This window comes from Anopheles merus, chromosome 3R, assembly GCF_017562075.2.
Source record: "Anopheles merus strain MAF chromosome 3R, AmerM5.1, whole genome shotgun sequence".
Taxonomy (NCBI): domain Eukaryota; kingdom Metazoa; phylum Arthropoda; class Insecta; order Diptera; family Culicidae; genus Anopheles; species Anopheles merus.
Window position 1 is genome coordinate 44,439,358 of NC_054084.1, and position 27,109 is coordinate 44,466,466.

General features: G+C 39.1%; 2 protein-coding genes across 9 annotated transcripts in view; both read left to right on the forward strand.

Moving 5' to 3' along the window:
• The window catches only part of LOC121596845, an 83,371-nt gene that overhangs the window by 21,949 nt on the left and 34,313 nt on the right, over nt 1-27,109 (forward strand). The gene's annotated exons all lie outside the window — the stretch shown is intronic.
• On the forward strand, nt 6,749-7,822 carry LOC121596846 (prostaglandin E synthase-like). Its single transcript, XM_041922146.1, has 3 exons — nt 6,749-6,982; nt 7,113-7,189; nt 7,474-7,822. Exons 1-3 carry the CDS (start codon nt 6,857-6,859, stop codon nt 7,712-7,714), a joined length of 444 nt encoding a protein of 147 aa, XP_041778080.1. The 5' UTR covers nt 6,749-6,856; the 3' UTR covers nt 7,715-7,822.

Genomic DNA, 27,109 nt, shown 5'->3' on the forward strand with positions numbered 1-27,109 from the left:
TCATAAAAGAACCTTGCATCCAACAAATCAGCATGCTATAATGGTGGCAGTCTAAAAGCAACAGCAGATACTGTGCAGGAAGCGGAAACAGTATGAACATTCACAACCAGGCTAGTCTGAAAACATCACAGGCCCAATTCAAAACACAAGTATCCCCGACAGCATAACAAAGATTGCCAATAAAAGCGGAATGGCTTCCAGCTCGCCATTTCTTCGATTGCTGCACGAACGCACCAGAAGGATAAACTTAACCTTCCTCCCGTTTTCCACCTTCAACCGCTTTTTGTCCGATTTTATTTCCCTGCGAGGCACGAGCATACAACGAAGAGCTGGCTTGCGGTATAAAAATTGCCGGGATTCCTTCGAGTTCAGTAAATTGGAATTTTCCCTCTCTAATTATCTCACAACCACCAGCAGGGGATCCTGAAGGAGAGCTACGCGAAAGCGTTTCACAAATCCACCGTTCGCTAGGTTGAGCTCTCCACTGCCACTCCTTTGGAGTTTCCTGTTAAAGCAAACCATCGATAGTTCTACTACTCTTCGCTGAAAGACGGTTCTTGTATGTTTTTTCAGAAAGAGAAGCCGAGATTGCTAAAATTATGCGGCTTCGCACGAGCGAACCCGCTTCTATTCGCATTTAGTGGCTGAAGAAGAGCTTTGCGTCTCGAAATGACTCAACAATGTTCTTCCGATGGAAGCTGGCAACCTAGATATACGAACGACATTAAACAAACCCTCTCGGTTAGCACATCACCGCACGCCATCCGTTTGAACTATCCTTGCTCCTGATTCGCAGGGTAATGTAGCTAGAATGAAACGTGAGATGTTGAAGCAAGAGTGTAGAGAAAATGGAAGCGATCGACTCTTGATTGCTGTTCAATGTTTACTCATTCATTATCCTCATCATCATCATCATCATCATCATCAGCCGCGTCAGGGCTTTGAGGAGCTTCTTTTCCTGAACGCTTAGCATCTTCACAGTGCAATCCTTTTCCATCCCGGCGTCCTTGGAGAAACACTCCAAACACAGCCTAAAGACGATGAGCGTGACTCGGCACGATCGTTGAGCGATTTGAAAAGCCTACCCGGCCCACACTCTCCACTAGCAGAGGGAAGAATACACAAACACACAAACGCCGAAGATGAAATAGCAGAAACCTTGAGCACCCGTTTTAACGCACATCATCGCTAATTCCTTTTAAACGGGGCTCGATTAGAATCTCGATTAGAACATGTACTTTTGCTACGGTCCGGCCCATGGTGGGCCTTGATAAACATGCATTCGCCGTTCGGGCGACCACTCGCCTCGGTGCAGTTTGATGACTTATAATGGCCGTTTCGTGATCTGTGGTGCGTTAAGACATAATCAAGTCGTCCGACTACCATTCGGACTGCGATTGAAGCCTCCGGGTGCGTATCCGCAGATAGCAAATCCACAAAACAGGAAATATGTTTTGCAGACTTGAGTGCTCTCTGGCTACAATGTCTATATTTCTACTGAGCTGCGGAATCGGCACATTTTCCGTTACCGCTAGCACAGTAAGGTGTTTCCTCCCTGAAAACCTTGCCTATATGCTCAATACTGACGCAAATCGGAAATGTCACCAGTATAGCAAAACCTCGCTTTCGATGGGATAGCAGTGTATCGGCGGAAAAGCTATTAAATGATTAATTGATTGCTTTTCTTCGAAATAAAAGGCATTGGAAGAGGTGGCATATGGGGAAAGGCAAAGCGTTAAATTATTATTTCATGTGAAGTGAGATGGAAATCTTAATCGATGTCGCACGCGCTAATGAAATAAACATTTCATATAATCTTGTAAAAGGTCAGTACATGCGTAATTATAATTGAAATTTGACTAATAGATGTTTAAAATGTGCATAGGTTACATTTTTCTATTTTTCCATTACATATTTTACAGCGATTTGCCATTGAACTGGTTTTGAACGTTCTACAATTCAATCGTTCATTTTTCAGATAACATGAGTGTAATTCTTAAGAAATATAATTCATAAAAAACTCGTATTTCTATACATTTTGTAAACGAATACCAAACTTATGTTTTATTACACTGAGCCTTCATTTGCCTGTATTTAAGGGATTCCAGACGCCAACAAGTAGGCACCTAGCACGTTATCATGGATATGTAGCAAAAGAGACCAGCCCAGACGATGCCGAAAGTTGCATGTATGTTTTCTAATATATTCTTGACATTTGGTTCTATATTGTTTTGTTATACTGTAATATATTCATTATTTTTGTCAAGCAAAATCATACATTTTGTCGGCTTAGTTATCCGGAAATTCTATATTATCACAAAAACATAAACTTCATTTTGGTTTCCTTGAAAACATTTGGCAACTTTGACCACTATAGGAAAACAAGACGACTGCTGTAGGAGCCGCAACACTATTATGGGTAGAACGAATAAGTCAGTAAAATTAAAATTTTTGCTGTTTTTTGTGTTTGATGGTTTTTTTAATTAAATGAAATATTTAACTTCTTTACATTTTAAAATTATTATTGAAGCTTTATCACAACAAATTAAACCTATATTGTTATATCTACCCTACAAATTTGCTAATCTGCCTAAAAAGGCTTCTCAAACATCTTTTGTTGTATATTTATTGTGTCTTCTTTTGTTGGTACATGTTCGTACAAAGTTTTTTACAAAAAGCAATAAATTGGCTAAAAATAGAAAATTATTTAAATCCACAAACCATTCCCATTCAAACATGACCTCTATCTTCCATTGCGAATGAGCACAAAGCAAATCTTGCTACCGCCCAAATACAATCTGGTTCAATCTAGTCTCGCGAACCCACTCTGATTATTTGCTATATTAAAAACCAACAAACGTTTGGGAATTATATTGGAAGAAAAAATAACCACCATTAAAGGTAAAATAAGCTTACGGTTCATGTTTCGGGCGAACGTTTTCCACAATCTTTCTCTCTCTACTCCTCTGCTTCCGCGACACACCTGTTAGTGTCGTGCAGTTTCCGTTTGTGGTACATTGGAAAGCTTTTGCGAGCTCCTGCCTACTATTGCACGAAACCAATAGAGGGATATAGGGAGAGCGAGAAAGAGGTTGTGTATATTTCTAGCACCAAACGTCGAGCAAAAGTGGGGTGACAAGCGCGAAGCGCAGTGAAATTCAACGCCAAGCAGAAAGCCTGTTCCAGCTCGCAGGAAGTAGCGGGATAGCTTAAGGAGAGTGAGAAAGGTAATGAAATAAAAACACCCACTCAAGGCGAAGCGACCTTTTAAAACGAGATTATGCTAGCCAGAGCCATCGACCAGCATTTTCCGTCGCTATCGTGTTGGGTTTGGTTTTCGGCTATACCACCATATCTTCCCGCCGCCCCACCAGACCTGTGGAGGACGTTTTTCCACGAAACAGTATGGACACTGTGAAATCGGGCAAGGCCAATGCAAAGCCCGTCGTCTGCAATCTGGCCCAAGCTGGTGATAATAACTTTTCTCGCCACCCCAATCATCCCACTACACTACCGTTTGACCATTGTGTGTTTTTGTCTTCTTTCCTGCACAGCACACTTAATTCGCTTCATTCCGTCTCGTTTTTCCCACACTATTCTACCATCCTACCAGCCTGATCGTCCTTTTTTTGATACTCATTTTTCACCTCCCTTATTGTATCCTTTCTTCTGGTCCGCTGCTTCCTGCTAACCGGCGTTTCATCTTCTCTTGTTTCGCCTTTCTAAAGCCTTTCTCGTACTGAATTTCAAATTGCAGGATTTTAATATTCTGTGGTATCTTACTTTTTCATACACTGCTCGCTACGCAGACGACGGGGTTTGTTTGAGTTTTGGATTAACTTTTACGAACCCACTCACGCCCATCCAATCGTTGCTTGCTTGTCTGTGTGCGAAGCTACCGTAGGACAGCTACGCGACACACCCTAGGTTAATGGAAGCAGTTGGCCTCAAAAAGGATTGTGCTGCAGTCGGTTTGTGGCATATTTAATAAATAAAAAAATCGTCAACCCAAACTTTGCCTTCCATGCTCATGCCGCCGACGCTGGTGCACTTTTATTTTGATACCATATTTTTACACCATCAAAGGTGCACCACAACCCAGTAGAGGACTGCAGCAGATCACAAAAGTGAGCAAATGGCATAAATTATGATGATACTCTCTGTGACCCGTGTCAGCCGTGGTGAAAGAGAAGGAGAATGATAAAAGCTTAACCACCGGCATCATAATCGGGTCATTTTCTCGATGGTCATCACTTCATGGTGTCTTGTGAGGTTATCTAACTGGCATAGGATCCTGCCACAGAAGTAAACGCTGACAGCAGGGCTAACACCAAAAGAGCTAAAGCACTTGGTCAAGTTCCTTCAGATGTTGTACAAAAATTTGAATATTGTTGGTTTCGAATTTATTACGACCGGAGTCAACTCTGAATCTCTTCGCCATGATAAAAGTGATGAGGTTTTATGTCGTTGATAGTGAGTGAAGTTTTGCACATTTTGACGGGGCCTGTAAGGGTGAGAGTAATTACTTGTCACTTGGATACACGAGGGGGCCGAAGGGTTATATGCTATTTAGAGAACTGCAGTTTCATGGTGACCTTTTCAGGGTGTGCTGAGATGTCATCCAACGGTTATGGCCACTTTAGTATGGTTGCTGGAGGAGAATAAAAAGATAAATTGCCTCACATTAGATTCTACATTGTAGTGTCAGCGGCAGCTTAAAAATATATAAATGGACACTAAGGAAGAGGGTATTTATGAAATTGATAATAATATTAATAATAATAATAATAGTAATAAAAATAATAATGATAATAATAATATAAACTTCAACTACTGGTTACGATGTTTTTGCAAAACGGAAGATCAAAGTGATAAAATGTGTCCTGTGCAAGATGCAAATGTCATCAATCATGCCATGAAATGCATCTAAGAAACTATTTATTGGGGGCCTTTACGATACAAGTTAAGTTATAAAACAGAAATTTCATCGTGTCAGTGGAATAATATGTATCATCCGGGGTATATTACCCAAATTGACACCAGACCAAATTGATACTTGCGATCCGTCATATTGTGACCTGTTGACTATTGTGAATAAACATATATGTATAAATGACAAAATCGTTTTATTATCCATGTTTCAGTTTGAAATCAATTGACAACATTATTTCAAATTGTATTATTTATTTCTTGGCCAAAACTTTACGCGTAAAAAAAATCAATCAAAAATTAATTAAATTTACTTGATCGAGATTGCGACATGTCGGCGTTTGATTACATTTTTTCAGACTGAATTAGTCTAGACCAGCAGTCGAAAAACTTTTGAGAGAAAGCGTCAAATTAGCTTGATTATTATCAGTCGCGGGCCAGGAGAATGCAGTTTTTTTGTACATACATTTTTACATTAAAGCATGTTTATTGTTCAGTAGGGTCAGTAGGTCAATATTTTAAAAACAAAATAATTGGTTAATGAAATTAAGTAATGCAATGCGTGTATTATAGTATATCATTGATGATATCCTCCAAGAATGATTCAAATTCCTATTATGACAAAACTGCTACTTAATTGTAAGGATACCTCAGTTAAGGATTGGCTACATGCGAAACGTGTTTAAGAGTTCAAAACAACAAAACAAGAGCATTACCGTTCCTCCCATGTTGCCAAAAAAATATTGATGTTTTTTTAAACTTCTTGGGAATCGTTATACTCTTAAAAAGCAACTCTGTGCAATTGTCGTGTACGTAAAAACAACATGCGGTTTTTTTAAATATTCGTTCTTATTTTCAAATGGAGATGAGCATTGTCATGTAGATGCAATGTTAGTGTCACATACGTGAAATTTAACCCCGTGTTTGACTATATTGATTAGCCGTCAATCCATGTTACCATCATCAAATTGGGAAAAGTAGGATTCTAAAAGATGTTCAGTATTTTTTACACAAAGTTGGGAATTTAAAAATCAGGTAATTCTTTTCAAATTCCTGATTTAATGTTGATGCAGGCCACATTTGGCCCGGGAGCCAGACTTTGTCAACCGCTGGTCTAGGCATGAAGACTGAGGCGTGATGAGCTTGATGTGTAGTTTTGTATGAATGCTTGATGTGTAGTTATATTTAGAAATTATTTCAGTCGCCGTTTTATCGATTCAAACTGCTTTTTAGATTCTGGATGAGAAGGCCCTGTTAAAAAATACTACAGGATGTAATGATCATGTATTTACAAGGCAGTATTTAAACAATATCTGAAATAAATAGCTACCAGTTATAGTTAACATTTTATGATCTCAGGAACAACGAAATATGTTTGCTTTCTCATTATAAAAAACCTAGTGCTTTTTATACGAAAATATTGTTTATTTTACATAATCGTTTCTATACATTTTTCTTCTGTATATTCCCGACTCGGCCTGACTTACAAAATCGTAACTAGTTGATTTAGTAATTTATTAGCTTAATATTAATGAGCTAATGTTATACTGAAATGCTTCATACCTTAAAGCTACCTTCATAATAATCATCACTCATCCTTGACTGCATACATTGCAATAATTTCACGCACTTATTTAATAACAATAAATCAACGTATGCACATAAAATCACAGCCTTCCCTGTATATCGCTCACTTGGCTGTCGGTTATTATCTGCCAGTCACCGTTTCGCACTCGACTCTTCTGATAAGCCTCTCACTATACTTTGATAAGAAAAACTAGATTCCATGGGTAAGGCCGGTTGAGCCCGAGTCCCTTCAGGCGCTTAGTATTACTTCACCTTTCGTGCGATAAGCATTCCGTAACAGACGGGTCCGGTCTTCCGGTAGATTGCTTGTGCCGCTTGTATTGAAACCGGTATCATCACCATGTCGCTAGTATTCGGGCAAGTTGAGCCGGCCGTTTTTCAAGCCTATGCCTTTTGGGCAGCCGTACTTGGGCTCAAGATGCTGCTCATGTCTGTGCTGACTGGGCTGAAGCGTGGCTCCAAAAAGGTAATGAAACGCTCGAAATAAAGCAAAAAGACGAAACTCTGAACACGCTCCCTTTTCTGGGTTCTGGGTATGTTGGTACGTTAATCCCCGATTTGTGAATCTCACCGAATGGGCTGGCTGCTCGTTTCAGGTCTTTTCGAATCCGGAAGACGTTAAGCCGGGCGGCAAGGTTGCGTATGACGATCCGGATGTGGAACGTGTTCGACGGTATGTAACGGCTGCCAGCTGAACCTTTGCTATGTACACGTATTGGCTAGCTTCCCAGTGCAGACGATCTGGAAGGGAAGATGGTTTTGGTGTCAGATTGCAGCTAGTGGTTGTGCTGGAATTTTTTCGAATCCCTCCTGTCCATTGGAGCTGCAATTCAGATGCAACACATTTCCATTGCCATATTTCTGCGTGGTTTCCTTGCTGTTTGTGGTCCAGCTGTTCGAAATGCTTATCGGTTGGGATGTTTTAACCTCTCTTTCCTATTTTGTGCATTCTTCTAGCGCCCATCGGAATGATATGGAAAATATTTTACCCTACTTCATCATCGGCTTCCTGTACATGTTCACCAATCCGAGTGTGACCGTTGCGACCAACCTGTTCCGTCTAGTAGCGGTCGTTCGCATCAGCCACACGGTGTTTCACGTACTCGTTCCAGTGCACAAGTTTCGAGGTATGTCCTGGGCAATCGCTTTCTTCACGACCGCCTTCATGGGCGTACAGATAGTGCTGCATTTTTTGTAGAATTCTTGTAGAAACACCTCAACTCGTACGGAAAGCACGAGAATAAAGCTTGCCCCCTATGCATACGGAGAACTATCACTGGTTCTTTGGGTGTCAAAAAACTCTTCAGCCTTAAGTGTACTTAAAATCCATTCTTTCTGCAAGGAGTCAGTCCCACCGAGTGCGGGAAGCGTGCCACCAGCGTGAGTGTGCATATTGAAAGAAAAATCATTACTATTCAGTGCGCATTTTCTTAAATCGACTCATAATGGCTGTGAAACGATCAGTTTTCAGTTTTGCAGTGCCCCTCAGACCATAAGCACTCTTTGGCACGTTCAGCAACGGTTCAAGAGAACGTTATGCTTGTCTTCCAAATACTGTTTTGCCATCGAAAGCTTTGTGAAGTATGTATGTGTTTAAGCGGCTCCTAGTCTGCAGTGTGGCTGCATTGAATGCAGATGTTACAAGGAAAACAATATTTGGAAACCTGGTGTAGCTGAAATGTGGTCGCAAGTGTGTTCTAATGTGTCCTACTGCTTTATGTGTATATTTTTGATGTTGTTTCACCTCAAGCTGTAATCGTAGGTTGGTGAAGATTGAAAAGTAATGCTATTGCGTGGAAGAACATAGGAAGAGAAAAAACACGATAAAAAGTTTGCTAACGTGGCTTTATCCGTAAGTGAACCTATGAAAACAGTTGTTTTCTTAACGGCATCCTTGTTAAAAGTATCATAATTCGGTGGGTTTTAAGCTTTTCGCTCATTAATGCAAAAGCCAAAATTCCCATTAACTAATGAAATGGTTTCCGAGAAACATAAAATGTATTGCTAAAAAGAGTCATCGGCTTATTGTATTCATCAAATATATTTTATTGCTTCATATTTCGTTTCGGTTCCCATCGATTCATTCGCCCATCGTACATCAATGCTTGAAGCATACCCCTACAGGTACCGTAGGTTGGATACATTTCATACTCTAAATGACACAGTATGTGGATGATTCTACGGTGCTCGAAGAACGACTCAACCTTTCAAAAACTACTGTAGGAAGTTGATGACGTTTACCATTTTATTGATTTAGCTTCTGGCCATTTTATTGACCCATAACCGACACTTGCACGACTAGATAACAGTAACAGGGGTTGAGCATATCGATTGAACCCGCAAGCTACGGACCGTTCTGTTCGGAGCGTATCGGTAAGGCCTGCACAAGCTGGTGCACCGGGAGCTTATAAGCGAACCACACCCAAAGATGGAGAACATGTTTGTGCATCAGCTCTTTACGCAGTGCCGGAGGACGTTGAAATAACATACCAACTACGCTCTTCCTGAAGTTGACTCCAAGGTTCTGTACTGCATTTATAACAAGCACAACATTCATTGCCTCGAAGCGTTTAGCTGGAAACCGCGTTGCTACTTTAGTTAAATGCGAACGCAAGACTTATTGAACGTTGCATAGGATGGTGTGACCTATAGCTAAACATCATAACACTTGGATTTCGGAGAAAAGTCACGTCCATTTTTAGCAGCATTGAACAAAAAACATAAAAACTACTTTGATGATTGACCAATACATGGAGATCTGGAATTAGTAGCCGTATTTTAATAGTTTCAAAGATTATTCAAAAATCTCTCGACAGCATGATAGATTATCCGGTAGAATGTATAGACATTTTTACGTGACCTATAGAAAGTCAATATGAAGAACAAAATGAAGAAAAAAAAACAAACAATCAAATCAACAGAGTTTAAACAATATTTCAAACTTTGAAAAGGCAGAATATATATTCCAAATTAGCTGATCAAAAACTAAAATTAACATTAGTCACAACCTTTTTTCATGTGAAAGCTTTACACTGTTCATATTCATCCTGTAACATAATTACAAAGGCATTATTAAGGGTAAAAAATTAAGCTAAATTATGTTACAGAGTGTTTCTGAGTGCAGATGATTAAATCAGAGCTGAATAATTACATGCATTACATGTTTATTTCATTCATTCATTAATGCTTTCATTGAATGCTTCTTCATTTAGATTACTAGAACCGTGTTGAAGCACAGTTTCATCCTACGTCTCTCGATGGCTTCGGTTTTAGTGAATTTATTTAAAAAACCGTAACCATTAACCCTAAGTCGTAAAGTCCTTCTAAAATAGCTCTGGTTGTCTAATCGTTAATCGTTAAACTTACGGTCCAAAGTAATTAACAACTCTCCCGTGTGGTGTGAAACACTCGGCATGCCGTATAATTTATTTCATGCAAATTAGTCAACGACTAGTGCACCAGCGAAGTGTATATGGAGAAAACTAGAGATTGAAATCGGACATGTTCGACTGCAACTGTAAAAAGCTTCAATATTGGTTGCTGTTGCTGCCAGTGTGCTCTGAGTACAATTCTCTTTCTCTCCACAGTGCTCAAACAAATTCAAATGTCGATTCTGCAAAATTGTCCTACCGGCTGCGGGCATGTATGCACCAATTAGGGAAATTTATGCGATTTATGCTGGTACTGGCCTTTTGGTGAAAAACTCAGCCCCACGGGTGTACTAAATATTTGACTACCGCCGCTGCTGGAATCTCAACGTAAAGCGACCGACCGAGTGCGACAAAATTGGTTTGCCCATCGGTTTGCATTCGAGGAGCGGAGAGGGAAGACAACAGTCGACGGGTCCGAAATTAGGTTGCTTATTTTCATAACATTTTAAATCATAGTCGCAACTAATTAAACCGAATGATTTATGCAATTGCTCTAGCCACCGCAAAACCGGAGAACCGTGATAATGGTGTCGATTATAGTGTTTCTGTTTTTGTTGTATAGTATCACACTCCCTACCTCACAAGCGGAAATAGCAAATTAGTGGCTTTCCTCTGCTGAATCCGTGTCACATATTGCCGTGATTTGAGCCAGTGTTAGGTATTTGCACATGGACTGATGATAAATCGAGCCATTGGAAAGGTTAAAAATCTCTTTAATCTTTAGATTTTTTTGTTAGACTTTCCCCATTTTTTTTGAAAGAAGAATCAACGTGTATTAAACCGAGATTGAATTTCCATCGGATGGCTTAATGGAAATATTTAGCTAATAATGTTATTTACGTGTGATAAAAAAGGATAATTGATATGTATTCGTGTGTTGAACTTTAACACATGGACAGAAACATGAAGATTTTTTTTAAACGAGGTCAATTTAATCGATAACATCCTCATAAGATTAAAACCATTAAGCAAAAATCGATATGTTATGTTACGAGGATTATTTATTGCCACATGGTTACGTATCGTAGTTTAAAATAGCTTTGTTTAATACATAAAAAATACTGTGGGAATGATTTTAGCAAAAATTTATTGATAATTGTTCAACTTATCCGTACACTATGAGATACAATGGATTATGAATTATTATTGTTTTAGTAAAATCATACCGATGTTTTAGTTAAAAGATAATTTAAACTTCCTTTAAAAATTATTTAAACATTAAAGAAATAATAACACAATTTAACAGACGAACATAAATTACATATGTTATGTTGAACATAATTACATATGTAAAGTTCAATTATTATTTTGGTTATATTGACTCAATGGTTTTATAAATTGTTAAACACTAAAGGTATTGCTAGGTTTTCCAATAGATTCCTATTACATAAATGAATGTTTAATGTAATGTTGATTTTATGCTATAGTGCGCGTTAAGTGAAAATCAAAAAGGAATTTAAACAAATGTTTAGCATAAACATGATTTACAAAGCATTTTTTATCACGAATTGTTGAGCTGTTGATTAATTATGTTTGCTTTTGTCAGTCATATATGCAATGATGCCTACAATTGATCATCAACAAACGGTAGTTGACGAATAATGATAAAACTCACGTATTTAACACCTCAAATAGGGCATTTATTTTGCCATGTTTACACGCACATTCATCCTGCTTCGTCACGGTTAAAACGATGTGAACGAGGTTCGAGGTTTCGAAATTGAGCTTTAAATATCGTTTATTTAACGATCGTTGTTCGATCAGACGGCGTCCTTTGGCCTGATGCGGTGACGACAATGGCTGACAACAGTGTCCCCAAAATAAACAATCAATTTATATTCAATGTCAACAGCAAAAAGAACCGCGAAACTCAACGGAAATGAATGCAGAGCGAGAACAAAAAAAAACTGTCGCACACAAAAAATACATTCATTAATAATAATTACTTCCGTGCGAACAGCACTGCGATTTTTGAGACCATCAACAGAACTGGAAGGTAAGGAATGTTGGGAAAAGTCGCCACAATTCGCCGAAGAACGGTGGGGATGTGCAGAATGGATGGAAAAGTTTTGATTGAATTTCCATCGGCAAAACCACTGCATTGCGCCAGCCAGCACGACCCGACCAGCTGGATGGAAGCGTTGGTGAACAGCAGAAAGAAAAACACACGCAACTGGCCGGCGAACCACATGGCCCGTGGCAACATAATGCAAAACTTCACCCGGATCCGAAGTTCGCTAAATCTCCGAAACCATGACCAAGCAATCCTTCATTCCCGGGGTCCCAATTTTACAAACATCATCATCTCGAGGCTACAGGGCCGATTGGCAGCATTAGCGCAAGATAAAACATCACCAGAGTGTGGATGGGGGAGGGGAGGAGAGGAGGAATGGTTTTGTTGTTGTTTTTGTTGTTGTAGCTTGGTTTTGTAGTACTCTGGAGTTCAGCTCAGAGAACAGAGCAGCTCGGAGGAGACATAGTCGGGACTGGATGGTCCGATTCGATCGTTCAAAGTTTGCCAAAGCTACGGAAGCAAGGCAATGTGCTATTGGGGTTCTGGGTTGCTTCCTGCCTCTACTGTGCACCTTACCCGTTTATCCAGTTTCGTTTTTCACTACCAACTGGTACAACATCCAGCAGCGTAGCATTGGCATGGCAATGGTTTTTTTTTCGTTTCACAGGCCAGAGTTTTTTGATTGATGACGCCAGAATAATGTGCTTCCATGTGGCGGACGAAAGACAGAAAGAAATCCATAACAAATTTTTTAGAAAGGCCCCCCGCTTTGGAACAGTTGCGCTACATTTTTCGTCAATCACCCGTGCTAGCACCAAACAGAAACACATTATCGCCTTGTGCGGATCTTTTCTTTTCCATTTTGGTTAACAGTTGAATCGAACGAACTGCATTTCGAAATTTCCGCGCTAAAATCACTCTGAAGGCACGAGGTGACGAAACGACAATGGCTGTAATAAAACCAGTCTAGGCAGAAATGGTATGCTCTTAAAAATGGACGCGCAGACTACGTGACAACGAGCAATTATGTGGTAATGATAAGGTTTTATGTGTCTTTTGTGTGTTTGAAATGTTCGTTGAAATTTGTATGCTAAGCTACAAGATTTTATCAGACTTGAAGCTTGGAACAGTCTCTTATGGATATTTTTGGATAGACTTATATATTGATCTACATAGATTTCATAATATTTTATGTTAATTACTAAGTATAACAATTTTTTATTTATGGAGGACACATCATAGTAAGAAATCGATTGGCATCTAGCTCTCATTCCAAATAGGTTAAACTCATAGCAAGTATCGTAAGTCGGTGGTACGGGTAGGATTTGTTTTACTTCAACGTAATTCAACGTTGTTCAGAGTGTGTGTGTGTTTGAGTACACGGAACGTGCTCAAGAATATTTTGCACGCATTTAAGATAAGTTGCAAGAATCCGAAGGAGTTTCGATAGTCTGTCAGTTGAACTGAACCCTTCGGCGAACCATAATGGAAAACGTGCCGCTTATTATTGATGGCAGATTTACGCACCTTTGTTAAACAGAGCTTTATTATTTAAATCAACCATCCTTTTTTGCAAGAAAACTCACCAACCAGATATAAGAATTACAAAACGGCCCTAAACCATTGGAAAGAAATACCCCCCAATTGACCGAGCATCATTCTCAAAACAAATCAAATTAGGTGTCAAATCTAATACCATTCATAAACCTTTCAATGGCACACCTTCTCGGTCTCGAAAGGCGAGCAAAATTAAATGTCTTTATGCAGCTATTTTACACCTCAAAACTATCAATTGAAATTCAATTTTCGACAGAATTACATTTTTTAGCAATTCCATGAGGTCTTGCTCCTTAAACCGCTACGATCAAATCGATTCCAATCACAATAATCTGTTTACCCAATTATTTTTGAAGCAATCGGCCAGCCACAAAGATTTCGGGGCCGTGTTTTCTGCCAATACTTGTTAGCCCCTCCCGGCGTGAAAAAACAGCGGGGAGTAAAATTTAGTGTCGGTTGTTGAAATTTTGATTAGACTCCCTTTTCGTTCCTACTCGCCTGCACCACAACCACACCACAACTTCACAGCAAACAACTCTAGTCAGCTCGTTGGCGCCAGCTGCGTAATCTGGAAAACCGAGACCTTTCACGCGGTGTGGAAAAACACTCATTTTACCACCCATTTTCTTTCAAAGCGCTTCTTTTTTACCACCAAAGCTACAATTCCATTTGAAGCCCTTAGGTCGGTGGTCGAAGTAGATTGAATTTTAACGAACTTGCGCTGTACGCATTCAATTGAACTGTTTGCCTGTCAACGCTGCTAGGGGATATGCGTCACTACGAGAAAACTGGTGCAAAAGTAGAAAAGCGATTGAAAAAAAGGCCGTACAGAGACGATTAATCGAGTCGAAAACCTTCATTCACAAATATCTTACCGGTTCGGCATTATAACTAAACTTACCAAGCTACCCAAAGGATTCGATCCGGTAACCTTCAGAACGTTCGCACTGTCTGTAATCCTACAATAAAGAAGTGTAATTTATTTGTTTATTTTGCGGGTTTCCAACTGCTCTTGCCACCAAAGGATCATTGAAAAAAGGGCAAAAATAAAAGCGAAAGTTTGGGAGCGATACCAGCACATTGAGCTGAAGCAGCTCTTGGTAAGGCCAGTACAGCTGGACCATGGGCAGAAATCGATAACGTAATGCTGTGTAACAAAATCAGTTACCAGGTCACAAACACCTTTGCGGAACGGAAAGGATGCGAAACTAAATTGAACTCAAATAGAATGGCACATGAGGATTGGTGCTAAAAATAACCGACGCGAACATTTGGTGCTGATAGATACAGGAAAATCCTTGTAGAATCTTATCCCATAAATGTATGCTTCATAGAATAGTGAGTCGGATTTATGACGGTCAGCAGTTGATCGATCAAGATCACAAGCACATTTTTTATTGCTTCTGATGCAAGACATTTGTCTTTTTATAGAAAATTTAGCTTAAAGGTAGTATTTGTTGATAGTACAGTTTAATATTCAATTGGGTGGCTGTGCTCTAAAATTAAATTCCATTTTGGAAAGACTTATTTTTACTTCGATATTTTTGAATAGGAAAAAAATATGTCACTCATTTCTCGCACAGAGTGGATTTTACAATCATGCAAATTAAAAACATCATATATTTCCAGATTTTTTGCTAGTTTCAAAGATTTCCAATTGGAGATAAGAGACTTAACAATTCAAAACATAAATTTTAGCTAGAATGTAAATTAAGGATTGAAATTAAATTAGTGTTGGAATCGTTCTTACCGCTGTTGCATATGAACGTTCCATTTGTTCGCATTAATTTCTTTTTTAGTACATACATATCCCGAACACCGAACAGCACTGATTTACCTAGTTATTTGATAGAACTAATTATTTGCGTTCCGCTGAAGGTATATTTTACTTTAGTATGTTCATTTAGATGTTCAGTAATCCATTCAGTTAAATTATATTTAATGATCCTTAAAGTAATCTTCACAGTAAATCACAGTAAAGCCATTCTGATATTACTGATTGTTCAGTAATTGATTGCGATTAAAAAGAGTTGAAAAAAACATCCAAATTGAGGTTTTTATTGATTATTGAGGCGCATGGTGGCAGTCCGTTCAGCTCTTGTTCATTCTTATTTCATAAAGTTTGATAAATATTTAAGGACCGTTCCTTATGCATAATAATAAACTTTATTTTGTCGAGACAAGTTTGATCATTCGGTAAGCACTAACGGTCATCACGAAATTTCAGCAAGAGCAGTACAGTGATGTGAAGATTTAGCACACCAACACGGTTGCCAATTCTTTCACAATAATCTCGCAAGCCGAAATTACATCCGAAACTTTATCGCGATGTATGTAAGCGCCTACCAAAGCAAGTGAATGTCGCGTTGTATTGTTTTGATGTTCTCACTGTTAGAGCGATTTGATAGAATGATTTGCTGCATTTTCAGTAATATGTTTTACTGATCTCCGGTGTAACGATTACTTATTTTGCAGATTTTCAGTAAAAATTGCATTACTGAAATGAATTCAGTTACGGTAACTGTACCAGTATTCGGCAGTGTACCTGTTTTCGGCAGGGTAACAAAAAACGTGTAATGACGCAAAAACGCGTTGGAAATTGTATCAACATACATTTTTTAAATAGAGATATGCTCATTTGTTATTCATATACGAAGTTTCCTATCATTTCCTGGTATATTTTTCAAAACATCAAACAAAATGTGCAGAGTACAACATGTTTCGGCAGATTTGATGTCAGCGAATAGTTGGGCAGGTTTCATTATTAAGGGAACTAGAGCACTAACACAATGAATGTGTGGTTTTTATAAAAGATTCTATGGCTACAGCAGTTATTCTAGCCCGCTTGGAATTTTGAAATCACGAAAAACAAGTAATTATTCACTTTAAATACTGCCGAAAATACATTTACACGGTAAATGTTGATTTTTGACACTGCTGTGGGTGCCTGCCGAAACTTGAAAAAATAACACACGTTTGATTTTGCTGAATATTCATTTATAACTTGATCAGAACACTACAATGCGTATGTCGACACATACAACCACATTTCTTGTATCAAATATCACCATTTTCACTATAACTATTCCAATAACTTGAGAGAAAAATAATAATTTTGTGAGTCAGTCGGAGCCGTACTCTATAGCCACCAGGCAGTCTCATTTCTCCAATTCCTACTTTGTTTGAAACTCACCCAAAAATAGGAGCACCGAAAATTGCCGAAAGTTGCCGAAAATAGGAGCACAGCCTGCCGAAAATAGAACCAAACTGCCGAAAATAGGAACAAAAACAGTGTTTGCATTTTCATGAATATCGCAAGAAAATGCATTTGAAACGGCAAACAAAAAATAGCATAACATTACATGATAGTTTATCGTTTAAAATAACGTCACTTTCATGAAAAATAATAAAAATTGTAAGTGTACGAGCAGTGTTTGTGAATCTGCTGCACTAACCTGCCCAATACTGGTACATTTACCCTAATTGTTTGAATGAAAAACAGTAAAAATGTACCATTTATGCTGAAATTCAGTATAACTGTCAATTACTGAATGATGTTCATTATATCACTGAAGCAAACTTTAGAAGTTTGCTGTGTAGTTCCTGTGATAAATTATAACTAAAAGCTGGCTGTAATATACGGATTGCCGAAAGCCGAAGAGTATAGATAAAAACCGTTGTGTCCTTTGCGCCAATCAATTTTCCACTTTTTATTCACTTGTCATTTCATTACATATAGTTCATTTGCCCGTCATGGGTTCAATCCCCGAATAGACCGTGCCCCCATACGTAGGACTGACTATCCTGTGGTGGTAACAATAAGTCACTGAAAGCCAAGCTCACTTCACAAGTGGGTACAAAGGCAGGCCTTGACCGACAACGGTTGTTGTGCCAAAGAAGAAGAAGTTCATTTATTAGTTCATTTCATTTCTAATCCTAAGAGTTCATTTTCAAGTTCCACTCCGTAATTGCTCTAGTTCAGTTGAAATATTTCACCATTTGAAACAATTCACGAAAACATGCAATTTCAATTAATCAAAATGTCTAAACTAACTATAATTCAATTCAATTCTATTTCCAACAGTTCCTTAGCATCATTTTAACCCAGATGCAAGAAGTGCTTTATTTTTTTACAAACTTAGATAAATTACTTACCGACATTGAAATATGATTGTGTAGTGTAAATATGACACTCAAAACGCTTTTCTCTTTAATAAAGTGCGAAACTGACTACCGTCTAAATTATGCATGTTTTATCATAAAGGAACACAATATATATTAATCAGACTTCAGGCTGTATGCGTTACTCTCTTTCACTCTGCGAACATGTTTCATGGTGTGTATGTATGTATGGTAAAGTCGCACGTCGAACACATCATTTTGTTTTCACTCGGTAAGCGTGTATGAAGCATGTATGAAAAAACAAAACTACGCAATATGCAAAACTTTTTAAGCTTGTGTATATTTTTGTCGTTTTCTTTTTTGGAGATGAAAAGTGAAAAGCCAACATGTTGATGTGCCGGATGCCAATAAGATTGTGGCTGACGGGAGGCGCATCGATGTCAAAACTTTCAAATTAAATTGCTCTCGGTAGTCTCCGTTGGCAAGTGGAAAACTCTGCGCCATAAAACACGCCTGTCCAACCTTCACCGCACTGTTTCTCCATTATTCCAGATTCTAGTCGCGGATTCCAGTTCCCGTATAACTTCTGAAGGAGACAAACAACTTTCCAAAACTACCGACGGGGGATAAATCGACGGAAGTGTCTTGAACGAGGACCGAATCAAGACGCTTTGGCTGGTGACAGAATGGCTGGAGCAAATCCATCGGCTGGTCAGCTTCATCAGCTAAGACACGGTGTGTTGCAGCAGAAGTGTTGGGTGTGACGAGACCGAGTTTATGACATCGTAAACGTGGTGATGGTTGTTTGAAGTTGTATTCGACACTGCGACACTGAGTGATGGGTATGGTATGGGTATGGGTATGCGACGGTCTTAGAATTCTGTTCCCGTACGTGGCGTCACAAAAAGTAGTGGCCTGAGGGTCGTTTTAGAACAAAGAAGAAAATGGACGCTCGGAAGCACCAGCGCAGCAATCATTAGTATTACTTCCTCCATCATAAAAACAGTTATAATTTTACTATCTGAAGGGTTCCGCTGGGGGAGGATGCATATTTTTACCATCCCCCGAGCGTACATAACAACGAATAAATCTTAGCATTACATCTAATTTACTTAAGAGTTATCCTGGCAAAATTGGTTGCTTGAACATAAAACTTTTGATTTTTGACACAGAAAAGTTACCAGAGGTGAATAATAAATGCATATTACTGTTTGTAACCAGCAATGCAACGCTGTATTGCTATACAGGGCTTCCCACGATTCATTGGTAGGTTCCCGTAATTTTTTTTCATGATTTATATTTATACATATTTATACATAATTTATTGATCGTATCCCATAGATGTTTGTTTCGCTTCCACGATTTTTTGGTATTGGACATCAATACAATTAAACAAACAAAAATTCTAGGAAATGCCAAAAAAATCGTCACCCAAAATACCCGAAAAAATATGTGAAGCAATCAACCAGTAACCATGTTCGGAAAACAATAAACAACCTTGGGGCATGTACGTAATATAATATACAAAACTTAAAAATGCAAAAGCTCCTAAAACTAAAAACTAATTCCTGTCAGAAGTAAATGTAGGTGACGAATAATGACCCCATCACGTGGTTTTTGTTTCATTTCATTTTCTCATAAATCCCTTCACCATAGGCAACACACTCGTCTGACAGCTTCGCGCATAAATCTCAACCACACCCGCAGATTGAAACAGGGAACGACTAAGCTACTACTTTTTCTAACGCAAGTCATTCTGCGACCTGAAACCCAATCGTGTAGCATCTTCCGGTCGGAAATGGAAAAAGTAATGAGATATCCGGCATCCTTTCTAGGAAGGGTCACTAAATTGATATTTATCGTGTCATAAATTATGACACAAACGGTAGTGCACCTTTCAAAAGGTGTGGGGTGTATGTTTATTTTACTTCCGCCTTAAAGGCGTCACAAAGAAGCAAACGAAATTATACTAATTTTCAAGGGAAGTAAGTTGAGGCTGTTAAGTTTCTATTTTGGAAAGTAGCAAAACTTTGCAATTGATTCAACTGCAAGAGAAAGTGGGTCTAACAAAAGTATCAATTGGAATTATTTGGAAGATTAATCCAATGTGCATAGCTGGCTTATGTAGCTGTTGTACATTTTAATAAAAGTACATGAGACTAAGCACAACAAATTTCCTTTGCGAATCCAATTATGCAATTAACCTCAAGCTTTATCCTGACTTTATTGTCCAGTTACCGTAGTAGGTTTAACCTGCATGTTAGAAACTACGACTATTTAATAACATTAGAAACCAAAAGGGTCTATGATCGGAGGCATAACAATACATTGCTTCGTTGAAACTACCGACCGCAATGACCCAAATTAACCATCTCCCTTTTTGCTGGGTTACGTTTTCATGATACCTTTAGAAAGGATGGCTAATGGAAGAATACATGATTGAAAATAAATTGAACGAAGTGAAGTAATAGAAGATTATTTTTTCTCACTCATTGTGTCATTGAGTACAAATATCTGTTTAGAGGAAATGAACACAACTAGGTCATAACATATTCTTCGTAGATGTATCAGTTGTTTTATGCTTTATTTGGAGTGTTTTGCTTATAGTTGTTTTTTTTTTCTATACAATTTAAGTTTAATTGTGTTTAAATTCCCGGAAACTGTATTGCTTCATTGTTGAAATTGTTTCTTTCAAATTTTGATGTTGTAATACTATAATTATAACATATCTAATAGTGATGGACAAAATTTGCCTACAGTCAAATTCCTATTGATACGAATCCAACTGCTTTCGGATTCGAATTCAGACGTACTGTGGAATTAAGAGCATGGGGAGGGGAGAGAGTTCCGATGGAATAATGTTTAGCCAGCTAACCTATTACTACACTTCGTAATTTTCATTCCTGTACTATACACTGTATATCCACGTAGCTATAAGCTCATTGGTCAAACTGCAAAATTTAACGGAAAAAATCATCACACACTCACAAATGCAATGATAACGACAGCAAGCCACAAGAGTGATGGTTATCAGCGCGATTCCTTACAAGGCAATAATACTATATGACCGGGCTATAAGCCACACACAGCTGAACTATTTGTTGTTTACATCCATCTATACAGATTGTACCTCCTTAAAAACACTTACACAGTGATAACAGCTCTTGTGTGGTTTTAGGTTGTTTCCTGTGATTTGTTAAATGCTTTCCGATTGCGGTTTGGGCTCATCTTATGATTTATTGTAAGCTGCCAGAAATTATTTCTATTCAATTCTGTAACTGGATCTTTTCGACAATGTATTGAACGTTGCACAAAATTGTTAAACTTATTTGTTCAAAAAATGCCATAATGCCAGCTAACTGGTCAAAATTTTCATATCTGGATCTGGATTTGTTCGGAGCAGCCGGATTCAAAGCCATATTTATTTCGGAGTGGATTAATGATTCTGGGGCTCCCTTCACTAATATATATTAATAAATAGTGCCTTTAACACACTTACAAATAACAAAACAAAAATATGATTCTACACACCTTTCAGCGTATGCCACATGCTTCAGCAACTTATACGTGAAGAGCTAACAGAGAGCAGTTTTACTACTGAACGTCAAACATCCCCAACAGTACCCGCCACATTCCATTACCGAAAAACAACGAACCGAATAACGTTACAGAAGCCTCGTCGCGGTTGCTCTTTTCTAACTTTTAAATTGACCCATTCGAAACATCCCATCCTTTCGGTTGCCTCATCTTCCTACCGAAACCCAGCTCAAGTGGTAAAAGTTTCGATCGCAAAAGTGTCACGTTCGATCGTCTTTAATATGTAACAGAACCGTGCTAGTTTTTCAATAAGTGGATTAGCTTTTCCCTGCTTGAAAAACCCCTTTTCACACCCGGCGCTGCTAGCTGCTGGTTCTTTCTCGGGCCGAAAGTTTGCGACGGATCGCGGGATGAGTCTGCAGGGCATGAGAGCAGCATCGTGTTGTCCGGACGGCGAGTATGGTGATTCTCATACTTTGAAATTAGCTACTCAAGCCAAAACCCCGTCGAAGACTTGCCAACCCAGCAATGGATAGTATTGGCTGATGAAGTTCCCACAGGACTGCCAAATTAACCCAATAATCTCGCCCGTATGCTTATGACATGGACGAACTTGTTACACGAGCTGACACATAGAAGTACCGCCTGGTTCTCGGAAATCTCTCGCAAACCCGGCACATCCAGCTACTACATCTGCCTATCAGTAATCTACCAGTTGCGAACCAGTTGGCCACAGGGGGTTACTGGCTCCTCTGGTCCGTTCTTCGACGACCCCTATATGTGGTGCCCTTTGGACCGAAAAAGATGCTAATGATAATCTCAAATCCCTCGGTGTGTGAATGTGTGGCACATGTAGTGTGTGTGTGTGTATTCCTCTCACGGATGCTGGCACCTTGACGGTTCTGACGTTGAAGCAAGATTGCCTGGAGGGCTTAGGATAAGTGGAGTAAATTGCATTTCACTCGCTTCACGAACCAAAGCGAACAGATGCGATAGCGAAGAAGCACATCGTTTTGCGTTCCTCTGCTACCGAGCGGTGACTGGAACGATTTGAGAAGAATATATTTTATTTAACTATTTTATGAATGGAGGAATGGTGTAACAAATGTAATTGGAGGATACTTTATTCTTCTTATGATGTAACATGTTGAAAGAAAATGTTCTGCGAAAAATAATCAATTTGTAAGAGTTCTAATCATATACTTTTAAGAAGTTTTCAATATTTCTATAATGCAGTATTTTTTAGAAATTACGAGAGGTGTTTTTGCAAGTTAGTAGTTTTAATTTTGAATAAAATGGATTGCATTTTCAACACGTTTATTAGTATTTGAGGATCTGTGAAAGGGAACATCGTAAACATTTCCAGATTTACAGATATGAAATTTGATAAACCGAAACTTTGAAAAAAAAAATGTCCTTCGGCACCAATGAACTTTTTCTTCTACTTGGCGTCATACAAGGTGGCGGTTCATATGAGGCTTGAACCCATGATGGGCCTGTGGTAAAACTCGCTATTTGACGATCACAGGACCGCCCTAACATGAAGTGCAAGTTGATAGTTAATAAATAAAGTAAGAGTTACAGAGGAAAGCAGCGTAGAAGCGAGTGGACTAGACACATTTCGACTAATCTATTTAATGTACTTAATTTAATTAATAAAAACTCTGCATTCCAAAGAATTGCAGTGACAATGTGATGTTGAATTAATAGCAGAGGTTAAGTTAATCTTTTGTCTTTCATCTTTTATTTATATAAATCTTAGGACTACTTCCTAACTGGTAGGAGTCTTGCTAAAGAATTCCTGTTCTTGGTCTATTCTACATTTGCGTTGCAGGTAGATGCAACCATAGGATTGTTCCTGATACCACGGCGGTGCAGTCACGTTGATGATGCACATGAACCGGTATCTTGTAGTCAGTGGCGGATTTAACGGTACGTGGACTGAACGGCCGCGGGGGGCCCGTAAATTTAGGGGTCCCATGGAAGGTATTTCCATTAGAACTATTGTCCCTATAAGGTCCCCATGGGCGAACAGATTCATACTTCGTGTTTGGTGTCAAAAAATGATCTAGAGCTAGCCCTTGATATTTTTTATTATGTCATTTCATAGACTAAAAAAACGCTCAAGTATAATTGTTCGTTGTTAGGCAGTGCCTTAGATCATCATTTGGAAGTTTGTGATCTAGGTGCTACACTGTACTCTAGTTTAAATTTCAGTTTACCTGTTGACAACACTGTTAATAATGCATACAAGAGGCTAGGTTTATTCTTTCGACAATTCCGATAATGTCGTCATGTCTTAAGTCTTATGTCGTTGTTTTCTTATCTTGTGTGCTGGTGGGTGAAGTCTTTGGTTCCCGAATTACGATGATTAACAAAATAGAGGCTATACAACGGAATTTTACAAGGCTTGCTTTAAAATGCGACCAATTCAGAGGATTTACAACCATGCCAAGTTATCGGTCGCGTTGCCTTTTACTTGGCCTACAGACGCTCGAGTACCGTTTTAAGGTAAACCAATGTGTATTTGTTGCTAAAAAAAAAAAAAAAACAAATAAGTTGTCTATAAGAGAAGAGCAACATCTACCTCTTCGCTCTCGTAACTTGCTTGTTGGTGAGAGCAGGCGTATCTTACATGTATACAATGAGCTGTTATTAGCAATGACAAGGTAATTCAATACATGGTCTAATCAGTTTGATTTTAATTTAACGACCAACGCATTTAAAGAGAATATTTTATAATTTTCCAATTTTGGCGAGACCCCTCCCTCCCCCCTCCCACTACTCTCGACATCTACAGGGGGCCTCAAATCCTTTTACCGCTTAGGTCCCCCGACACCCTAAATCCGCCACTACTTGATGTGCATTCACTTGTTATATTTCCGCAATTAAAACGCTCTTCCCAAACTCTCATTCAAAAGAATTCTTGATCATGTGCGTTGAGTTGACTAACGGTACTGAAAATGTAGCAAAGTGACTTGTAACCAAAACTACACATCTTAATCGAAAATATTCTGTAGCTGCATTGTTGTAAAGTTTTGATTGTAACAAAATAAATACTTATTTAATTTTAAATAAGTTAACAAACATTTCAATGTTTAGACTTTAATGCTAATCTCAATGTATCGATAGAATTATTATGTGTCCATCAAAGTGAAGCTTTCATTATAGAGTAAAACCAAATTTTCAAACAACACCATCCACCTATCAAAAATGCTTTCTTTTCTGTAGCACTACAAGAATTGGGAAATGAATGTACCCAAGAAAGAAAATAAAGTTATTAACGTAAATTTATGATCTCCAGCATGCCGTCTCTCATTTTCTATGGGACCAGTATCACTTCCTACAGCATTGCTGATTTACTGGACTGATTTTGCAAAACCAAAATAAGTTAACCAAACAGAAAACTTTACCGCTTTTCAGCGCAGCGTATCCTACTGCAAAAACTGCTCTCCCCTACTTGTGATTCACATTAGCAGGTGATACAATCTAAACATAGAACCGACCTCCCCGTCGCGAAACGATACAAGAACGTTACTTGACGCTTCTACTCTTCCATCTTTGTTTGAACTATTACCCATACCAACAACATTATCACCAAGAGGTCTTTGCTTCTCCACTCATCCCCTCCCCTTGGCCGGCGTTCGCCATCGAAACTCGAAAAGCTAATATTTGTTCGGTAATTTACGTGTAATGCTGATGACATCGAATTATGTTTCGCTTCAACTCCGCTCCCATGCTGTACTTGGATTGGTCTACTACAGGATGTTTTCGCATCGAATCGACCATATCGTCCGCATTGTTGTGCGGTGTGCTGGTGGTATATCGGAAACTTTTCCCTTTGTACAAGTGCTTCACTGCCGTGCTGGAACGCGTCGAAAGCCGCTGCTGGAATGTCCTTCAGCTTCGTGCTTCCATCGGCGGTGAACACGTCCACTAGGAACATCGGGCACATGGAAAACTTTTCTCCTCAACAGTTCCCAACCCAACAACAGTGAGTGAGATCGAGTCCCAATACAAACACATTGGTACAGCGTCCACCGTGGTGCGCCAATGTCTGAAATCCTGGATGGTGTGGATAGTGAAGTTAAAGCGGGTGTGCGGGGATGACAGAAAAGTTTGTGCCCTCCTCGGGGCAGCTGTCGGTTTGGTTACTTCCGGTTGGTCGGTCAGCCTGCATGCCTTCCCCTGTACTTCCATTACAGCCTAGTGGTTCGGAGAAAACGGGAACATATTACCAACACCTGAGCAGATACTGCGTACCAGCATGAGAACTTTATTTTTTTTCCAAACTTCTATCTCTCTCTCTCTCTTTCTCTCTCCTTCTCTCTCGTTGCCACGACATGAACCACAGATCGTGAACCTCCAGTAAATTGCGAACGAAAAGAGGCAGCATCGAGCGATAGGTGCAAAAGAAAAGTTTACCATTTTACAATCCGGCCACCGTTCAGGTGAGTTGTGCGGAGGAATTGTACTCTCTCATTCCCATTTCTTGTTGATCACTGGGCGAGGGTAGAGCACGCAATCGGAAGGTAAGCGCGGAAAAGGAGGATTTCTTATGCCATTTTCAACGTACCGTACGCTGCCTTATGTGGGACGATTTTCAAGTCTCATTTCCTCCACCATAATCGTATTTCGCAAGACAGTACCCGGTATGCTGGCCAGCGGTTTGCGATAGCATTGTGTAAAGTTTTACCGAGCAGCTTCACGTTGAACTTTTGTCATAACTTTCAGGCCGCACATTTTTTTGACTTTCGACCGATGCGATACATAGATTACCGCCGGCCGAGGCCGAGCATAATGATGTGCAGATGACGATGATGGTCGAGTGTTTTGATGTGGGCCGAGGTTGTTGCTGGCTGATGGTTGAAGCAAACAATACTTTCCAAGGTGGGAAGAGACGGAAGCTCGCAGGTGCTTCGAGACCAGTCCGAAAACCGATCGAAATTAAATCTTGAGTGGAATTTTCTATTTCCTGTTCTGGGCTACCGCCTCGGGCGGTCGCTACCGAAATGCCGGTCAAAGTTCTGGCTGGCAGGAAAATGTTATCAAAGATTATCGGAACATTTTCCTGGAACAAAAGATTTTCTCATTAATAATGAGTTCTATTGTGCGAAACTTAATCAACCCAAAAGACCTATTTTGAATGGAGTAAAGAAGATTGAAGCAAGATATTAAGGGACCGTAGAAGTCGGCTGACCTGGGGATGAATACCCACTTTGCGTCCTAGATGTTATTGTTTAATTTCATCAGTTAATAATTTCACAATTGGGGAAATGTATAATATTTGCTTTATTGTTATGCTTTTTGCCTTGATATTCGCTCTATTTTTTAAAATAACCATTAAATCAATGATTGAATTGAATTGTAGCATATGGCTTTCATGTCCAACGTTTTAGTTTTATGTGATTTATACGAACATAATAAACACACACTAACTCTGGCAACCTTATTACACCATCTTGGTTGTTTTTATTGCACGGTTTGGTTATTTTCAAAATCTTGAAATCTAATAAATCAATCGACGAAACTCATTCCACACGATTCACTTCTTTATCGCTAGCCTTCTGCGAACTTTCGACAATTTTCAACCTGGTAGTGCTTTCAGCGCCTTTCAACGCAACCGGTTTCGTGTGATTTTTCCAAGAACAATCAACAAAATCAAAAAACTTCTGCGCTCCATCAAGGATGTGCAAGTGAACTTGCTTGGGCAGGATGTTGTCGTAAACAAATAAAGGAAATAGCAAAAGCAAGCGAAAATAGCCCAGGCAAAAGGAGGGAGAGTAGCCTCGCCTAAGCAAAAAATCTCATTTGCAGCACTGTTTATTTTAGCTTGCTTGAATGCGCACCCGAAAACGAAAAGTACTTTAGCGCAGCCGATAGAAATAACGGCATTCGCTAAGCAGGAAAAACAAAACCCAGGCCCATACGT